This window comes from Hakea prostrata, chromosome 3, assembly GCF_041222555.1.
Source record: "Hakea prostrata isolate BN-2017 chromosome 3, UWA_Hpros_2, whole genome shotgun sequence".
NCBI lineage: Eukaryota > Viridiplantae > Streptophyta > Magnoliopsida > Proteales > Proteaceae > Hakea > Hakea prostrata.
Window position 1 is genome coordinate 2271859 of NC_142602.1, and position 7557 is coordinate 2279415.

Sequence of the window (7557 nt, forward strand, 5' to 3'; positions counted from 1 at the left end):
GGTGTATCCGAGCTGAATCCGATCTATTTGTAGGTCTAGTGTAAATCACCTTCCTATCGAAAGAGCACATATTAAGTTTGACTGTTTAACGCCCATATTTAGAAATGTTAAAATAATTCACAAGTGAGACCCCTAGCTAGTAGGTCATCATGAACCCTATCCTTACGGTGTGATAAAAAAATGTTAGAGAAGCAATAAGTGACCCCCTGACACGGAGGTGATCCGGGGCCGAATATCACTCTCTTAAGAATTATATATGTAAAGCCTGGTTTGAACTTTGATTAATCTCTAAATAGGACCAACTTGATTCCAGGCAAAGCCCAAGCCCAAGCCCCCCCCGTTATCCTCCCAAATTTGCTGACATTATATTTTATTGGACAATCAAGAATAGGATGTGTAAATGAAAAGGATCAATGGGCCTCAACTCATAGAGGAAGACGTCTTTCATTTATTTTCTATTTTCTTTTGGCCCATAAGAAATCTTTGTTTTTTATTTTGTGGGGGAATAATATTTTTTTTCTTCAGGGTGACCTGACCAGATTGGATCGTATATATTCTACATAACTAAACGCTAATAAATATTCTCCCACACTAATAATCAGTTGCCCTTAATCCTAAAGATTCCAACCTCACCACCACGGCTATAAATTAACAAATTAAATTGGTCGGCTACCAAAAAGATTGATTGAGATTGTGGGAAAAAGCAAAAAAGGATGGTTCGTTGAGCTGGGAAATCTGTTGCCTAGTTGGGACGGCAAGTCCTTAGAAAGCAGTTAAATTATCAGCAATTAATTCATGTTATCTAGAACCGGCCACTCACTTAGATTAGACGTGTCTTTTTCTCTTTCTCTTGTGGCTATTGCTAAAAGGAGGTCTCCTTCAATTTTTTGCCCTTTAACAATGAGAAATGCGTCATTTGCTTTCTGGGGTGGTAGTGTGAAACATAAGATTAATTATCATAATTATACGAGTGGAAAAGAAAATTACAGGTGCAACTTTACAGATACACAAGATCATGTAAATCCGAAGCTGGAAAACAAATTGAGAACCCAGTGTCTACTGGAGTGATCTCCAACTGATTCTGCTTAAGAAGCCTCCTGCCCTCCCTGCGAATATATGTATGATAAATCAAAATCAGAAACTGATGATGGTGTATATTGTGGTGGAAGTTAATTACAGAAAGAAAGGGGTGTGAAAATGATATTTACTTTCTTGGAGGAGATGAAGTCGACGAACTTGTTCTTGAGTGGAGAACCAGCTGCTGCTGCAGCTGAACCTGTACGATTTTTGGTCTGGACACCGACCTTTCGAAGCTTCTCTCTCACGAATCTTTCGTAAATGAAAGCTGCACCTCTGAACTGTGGAAGAACCAACCACGCTACGAACGCCAATTTTATATCGTACCAAATTGGTATCCTAATTTGTTTTAAACCAATAATCATTAACTCGTGAGTCTAATCGGTGTTATTTAAGGAAAAGAAGAGGATTATGATCGAGTTGCTAACCATTTGAGAAGAGGTTCGAATAGCATCTCAAGGAGAGTGAGGAATGAGTATAAGATCCAATAAGCTAACCACTGCTCGTCATCCACCTTAGAAGTGCTCTCTATCGCCATTACTGACGCATACAGTGGGTAACCCAGCATCATCGAAGGCCTGTGTAACAAGAAATTTCAGTTTCAGTTCCCAACATCAAAATGTATACTAATTAATCGCCCAAATCAAATAAAAAAGCATGAGAACAACATGAATTACCCGGCGAGGGAATGAAGATGAACCAGCAAAGTCCAGAAACGACTCATTTCTTTTGATCAATTCTTCTCTTTGTTGGAATAGCTGTATTGTAGTAGTATTAAACCCTAAGGAAAAAGATTTAAGGGGTGATCAGAGAAATGAAACCAGCCAATGAACCAAAAGAAGAAGCTACAGAAGATTGTTATAGGAAACGATATGGCGAACACCGATTTAGAATAGGAATATATACAAGTGTGTTTTATAGTGGGATTTGTCGAAAAACGGAGCGGACACGTGTCAAGAAGAGTGAAGAGGTATCAGATTCTGCCTTCAACGTGTTGGTCAAAATTTAGCACCGACATAACCCTAGATTTTGATCCAATCTATCCATCCATCTCATCTCATATTCTCATCAGCAACTGAGATGTTCGATGTGCTTTTCCCCAGACACAAGCCACGTGTCACGTTTTCCCATGTGAAAGTCGGTGACAGGTGTTCTTCGGACTCTCCTCGTGGGGCCCTGCCTCGATTACAAGCTAGAACGGTGTCATTTACAACTTAAAAGCTGAAATTAAAAAAGCAAAGCGCATGGAGGTCTGTGCGTGATTATTAATTACCCAAAAAAAGTCTTCCTTTCCTAATTTAATAAAAATCTGTGTTCGGTCATCGGTGTTCCTCAATCTTCATCCCTTTCACGTATAAAACCTCTCAGCTTCCTTGTAAGGGTTGCATTAGGATCTACAACGGAGCGAATACCCACCCTCTACAGAGAAGAATAACCTCGATTAGTTATTGCCATTCTTTATTTGCTTGGGTAATGCACGTACTTAGTGATACCCATCTCCCAATGGCAAATCTAAGCCCACTTCTGAGTTTCAAGAGGGCATTGGTTCAGCTTGCAGCTTAGGTAAACTGGGACAGCCTGACCTGAAGCTTCTGCTCGAATTTAGACTGGCTGAACCCAACTTAGTTATTTATATATATAAGAGGTACCCATAAGATAGTCTTTGTGCCGGTTGGGTTGAGACATTTGGCATGAGTTTTTTCCTCTGCTTTTTTTTTTTTTTTTTTTTTTGGTAGAAAGACATCTGGCATGAGTTGATGTGGTCATGAGTTCACACTTCACAAGAATAAAATCCATACGTTGATAAAGATTCATCACACTATAATCATTACATGAGCAATTTGCAGTTGCTGCAAGCAAGTAAACAGGAAATATACACCACAAGCTACATTTAAGTCTTCTCTTTCCACTTCTGTTTTTCTCAATAATTTCCTTCATGATTTGTGAATCCTCACAATACATTCTTTCAGAACCGTTCCGCCATTTCGTGGCTTCAGATATTCACGACTCAATTCTAAAACACAGAATGCAGAAAGGAAAGCTGGAGAAGGATGCAAAAGATACACTTTCTCGTTCAAAATCAATTGAAATACATTCCCTGACAACAACAACAACAACAACAACAACAGGGGCAATCCAGATTGCTCTAAAATCTTCAAAAAAATCAACATAGGCCGCAAAAACTACTACGAATGTACTAACACATGGGTCTCAAGTGCAGGCAAAAAGACCTGCGATTAAAGTCAATGATGCAAAAAACTAGATATTGCTCATAATGGAAAGGAGTGCAATGAATACTCCCTTGCATCTGAGGAAAGAATGATGAACAGTTGAAGACTCATTTGCAGGCAAAATATTCCCACTGGATTTGGGGGGAGAGATGAACATGGATCCTTAGGAACAAAAAAGGAGAGGATAATCCTAATTCGATATAAACCTAACCAACAAAACTTCAAGATGGCATGCTGCTCAAAGTACAACAGCAGCCTTCTCCTGGGAAACACATAGAGCTGGATGGGCTATCAAGGGCTCATAGTGATCGGCTCCGGCACCACACCAACCTGTATGGCAGATAAATGTAAGAAACAACTTGAGAAATACCAACGTTGATTACACAAGTAAATAGAGTCAGAAAATAAAATGAAACTAGGCAGCCTAGCCCAAATAACAGTCAACAACTAAGTCACAAAGCTACAGCAGAGAACCTGGGGAAAAAAAAGTTTCTTCCCCTTTATACCCTTTTCCTATTGGCTTCTTTGTCACCTCAGACTGACTCTGGATCACAACTTGCAATCATATTTCCTCATAATAACAATGGGTTGCAATGTTAATCTTTTATGGTGGAACATACCGTATGTTTGAAGTAGCCGACTTATGTAAAAACGCAATAATTGGCAATGGGCAACACAAGACAACAGGATATCAATCAAAAACAAGAAGAACCTGGAGGTCTCAGGTACAAGCCTTTTGTATCCATCCCCCCCAAAAAAAAGAAAACGCCAGGACAATTTCTTCACATCAGATCATGGACAACTATTTTCTAACTTAAAATCACGGACAATGGATCTGCATGCTGCCCACATGAAAGCATGGGAGAGGATGCCACACAGTCCATATGCAAAGAGGACTAACGTGTACACAAACAAGCCATGAAATTAATAACAGGAAAGCAACTTTGGCGTCTTGAACCCAGGACACTGAACCCTTTGAAATGAAAAAGGCCCACCTACTACCTCTATGAGACCAAACTTTCCATTAGTAAATAAATGTAACTTTTATGCATATATACATAAGATGCTTCTTCAACTAAAGAATTGAACCACTATGACAGTAGGTGCCTAGTTCATGTCTAAAGGCAGTGGGTAGAAAAATTAACACCATGCATTGTATTATGAGAAATAACCATTTACCTGTCCCTTTCATGAAAAGAAAAAAAGGAGGTTCACAGATTTGAACCCTTGGACGATGAGGAAGAAAGAAAACACAATTTTCTCCATCAACCATTCCATCTGAGCCATGTGCTTGGACCTGTCAAAAAAAAAAAAATTTGGGTGTTGGTGTATGTTTTCAGAATACTTAGTATATGTAGGTCTTTGCAATCCAATATCACTAAATGTTCAACTTGACATTGCTCAGAAAACAGAGAAACATCATGATATTGATTCAGTGAAAGCACAAGGTGATTCTATCAAATTGACTGATTATACATCCATATTTGCATAAGGGGGAATGAATTGTTAACAACATCAGTTTTTATCCAATCCATCAAATAAACTAACAATATTCACTTTGACAAATGGACCTCAAAGTAGTAATTGTAGGTAAATTTTATTAAATAATACCCAAGTTGAAGGGAAACACAAAGTTGGACAGCATAAAACTTAGAAGGAGAAATCCCAAATAGCAAGTTCTGTGAGCTGGCTAACTGCGATAATTTACAGTGGGACAAGGGAGAAAGAAGAGGAATTGTGGGGTGCTGTTGATGAGGTTAATGCAACGCCAGTAAGGGCAGCACAGGATTAAGGCAATGTGAATACCCACCCATAAAGGTACACAAATATGTACTCCAGATATTCACCATTCTGTGATTACTCAACCCCCCCCCCCCCCCCCACACACACACACACACACCCTTTTTTCAAAAAATGCAAATAAGGAGTTCACTGGGGTTCATGAACAGATGCAAAGGCACCCGCTATGTTTCTATGGAGCCAATAATTAAACAATACCCACTACATACATACAGTACTCCCAACTAGTCAATATCTACTCCAGGAAGGTGTTAGCACTCATTAGCTTTTTAGAGTAATAACACATGAACATAATTTTCTAGTACCACTTACAAACCACGAACAGATTAATTTTGGTGCTCATTACATGAATATTTTCAAACCATTTTTTCAGTCCACAGGAAACGTTTCCATTCATGGTTATTTGTATGGATGCTCAGTGATCCCAATCTGGAATTAGAGAGTGACACATACCGTCAGACCACTTTTCTTTGGATCCACCCATTATGGGATTTAATAACGTCCATATAAACTAAACAACCGCATTGTGCAAAATGCTAAAAAATGCATCAAGTTTTACCATCAGCCCAAATGGAAAAGAGAGTCAAGTTTAATCATTCAGGACATACATAAAATATAAATAGAGAAACATGGAATAGGAAGAAGAGTTTGAAGGATAGAAGCAGATTCTCACCACATAAACCTCTCTCTTGAATTCAGTTGCTAAACTCTCTATTGCAATGTCATCTCCAAAAGCAGCTGCACGTCCTTCTCTATTCTCATCTACAGTTAACAACCCCTCCTCAGTATATTGCAAAGTGACGATATCAAATTCATCATCAGGACTACCAGAGATGGACATGTACTTCGTCCAACTCAGGGCATCGTCCACTGCTATGCATCTCTCTTTATATATAGACTCCGCAGCCAATTCCCTTCAATCATAAATATGCAAACAAGCAACCAAATAACTAAACCAAAATGGCCTAGAAAAGTTTACCCATATCCACTTGTCCTGAAAAGAAAATCTATCTACAACAAGTGGAATATGAAAGCGGAAGAAAGAAATATCAGAAACCAAAAATAAACACAGCCATTATCATTAAACATTGCAATGGACGTGTAGAAAATAAAAACTGATGCATTTTAAGCTAAAATAGGAATCGAAATGCTTTTCGCATTTCAGAAAAAAGCAAGCAAACTAGTAAGTAGAAAAAGAAAAGAATCGTTCACAGAAAATTAGACAAGTTCAGACAGGGAGAAAGACGCAAAGTAATAGGTATTCATGCATAAAAACCTTAAAACCTCGTGAAATTAGAAGCTTGAAAACACATAAAAAATAAAAATAAAAAGAGAAGAAGGGGGGGGGGGGGGGAGGTAAAATAATACCTCTGCATCCCAAGATCGACCAGCTCGTTGATCGCTACGTCAAGACCCAAACGGTCTTCCTTCTTGGTCAACAATTTGACCTCCTGAACAACATGTATTCCCCAACCCGCTTTCAGATCGGGAGAATAAAGATGCTTAATGGTAGCATCAATGGAATCTCTTTCAACCCCGCCGTCACCGTCAGATCCGAGATCTTGCAAAAACCTCGAGACAGTCCGACGCCTGAGCTCTCTAGCATCGACGGTGGATCCCATGGCCTTCTGAGACGCCGTGAAAAGGCAGTTCCCGTCAGCTTCAACGTCTCCTCCATGCGATAGACGGAAAATGATGGATCTTTCAGGGGAAGAATCTGTCTCCGGTTGTTTCCAAAGAACTCCCTTGGCTTGAAGCCTTTGTAAGTAGCGCTTTTGCTGTTCTTCTAAACCGCTGACGGTGTCCCAGGTGCTTATCTCTGATAGATCGGAATCTTTGGAGTTGTCGAAAGAAGCTGTGGAGGTCGGATCTTTCCAAGCGAGGAGCGGTGGCGAAGCTTGGAAAGTCTCGGCAATGGCCGCCGTTCCGCAAAGAAGCTTCCCCATTTTACCCTCTTTTATACTTTCGGATCTCTTCCTCTTCAATGGATTGGACTCGCAGATTTGCAGGGGAAGAGAAAGAGAGAGAGCGAGACAGAGAGTCTCAGAGAGAGCGCGCGCAAAGAGAGAGAGAGAGAGAAAGAGGATAGAGGTTTTCCGTTTAAGTTAGGGTTAACGGATAAATCAACCGGGGCTGAACCTATCAAACGTGGCAAAATCACGATCGTTTATATGTCCAGCAGGATTTCTTTGACCGTTCCTTGATTGTAACGTTAGTCCAATTATCCTACCACAGAAAAGAGCGTTAGCCCAATTGGCATTTGTGCTTCCGCGTTGTGGTTTTGAACTATCCATTCCGGATCGGCACGTTGACTATTTGGACTCCGCGACTGCTCTTCGCTATTATTTTAATAAATTTAAAAAAAGAAAAAGAAGAAAAGGACAAGTTTTCTTATAACCGTTACAGTTTTTCAGCTTTTACAAAAATTAAAAATAATACAATTTCCAGC

The 7557-nt window shown here is 39.6% G+C and overlaps 2 protein-coding genes across 2 annotated transcripts; both read right to left on the reverse strand.

Moving 5' to 3' along the window:
• Window positions 1–605: 605 nt before the first annotated feature.
• On the reverse strand, window positions 606–1950 carry HVA22E (HVA22 homolog E). Its single transcript, XM_089146850.1, has 4 exons — window positions 1755–1950; window positions 1506–1655; window positions 1209–1416; window positions 606–1106 (listed from the first exon to the last, which is right to left on the reverse strand). The coding sequence occupies exons 1-4, from the start codon at window positions 1799–1801 to the stop codon at window positions 1086–1088; spliced, it is 426 nt and encodes a 141-aa protein (XP_089002976.1). The 5' UTR covers window positions 1802–1950; the 3' UTR covers window positions 606–1085.
• A 426-nt stretch (window positions 1951–2376) lies between these two features.
• LOC149019946 (Gap junction beta-4 protein) lies at window positions 2377–7284 on the reverse strand. Its single transcript, XM_089147942.1, has 4 exons — window positions 6477–7284; window positions 5782–6022; window positions 4488–4605; window positions 2377–3638 (listed from the first exon to the last, which is right to left on the reverse strand). Exons 1-4 carry the CDS (start codon window positions 7052–7054, stop codon window positions 3547–3549), a joined length of 1029 nt encoding a protein of 342 aa, XP_089004068.1. The 5' UTR covers window positions 7055–7284; the 3' UTR covers window positions 2377–3546.
• Window positions 7285–7557: the final 273 nt, after the last annotated feature.

What these genes read in the sequence shown, in the direction of transcription:
- HVA22E (XM_089146850.1), bottom strand. Translation starts at nt 1,801, where the DNA reads ATGAGTCGTTTCTGGACTTTGCTGGTTCATCTTCATTCCCTCGCCGG. An exon ending in CATCTTCATTCCCTCGCCGG is followed by an intron (nt 1,656 to 1,754) that starts GTAATTCATGTT and finishes CTTGTTACACAG; the next exon opens with GCCTTCGATGATGCTGGGTT. An exon ending in ACTTCATCTCCTCCAAGAAA is followed by an intron (nt 1,107 to 1,208) that starts GTAAATATCATT and finishes ATATATTCGCAG; the next exon opens with GGAGGGCAGGAGGCTTCTTA.
- LOC149019946 (XM_089147942.1), bottom strand. Translation starts at nt 7,054, where the DNA reads ATGGGGAAGCTTCTTTGCGGAACGGCGGCCATTGCCGAGACTTTCCAA. An exon ending in GTCGATCTTGGGATGCAGAG is followed by an intron (nt 6,023 to 6,476) that starts GTATTATTTTAC and finishes TTATGATTGAAG; the next exon opens with GGAATTGGCTGCGGAGTCTA. An exon ending in TCTTTTCATGAAAGGGACAG is followed by an intron (nt 3,639 to 4,487) that starts GTAAATGGTTAT and finishes TCTGCCATACAG; the next exon opens with GTTGGTGTGGTGCCGGAGCC.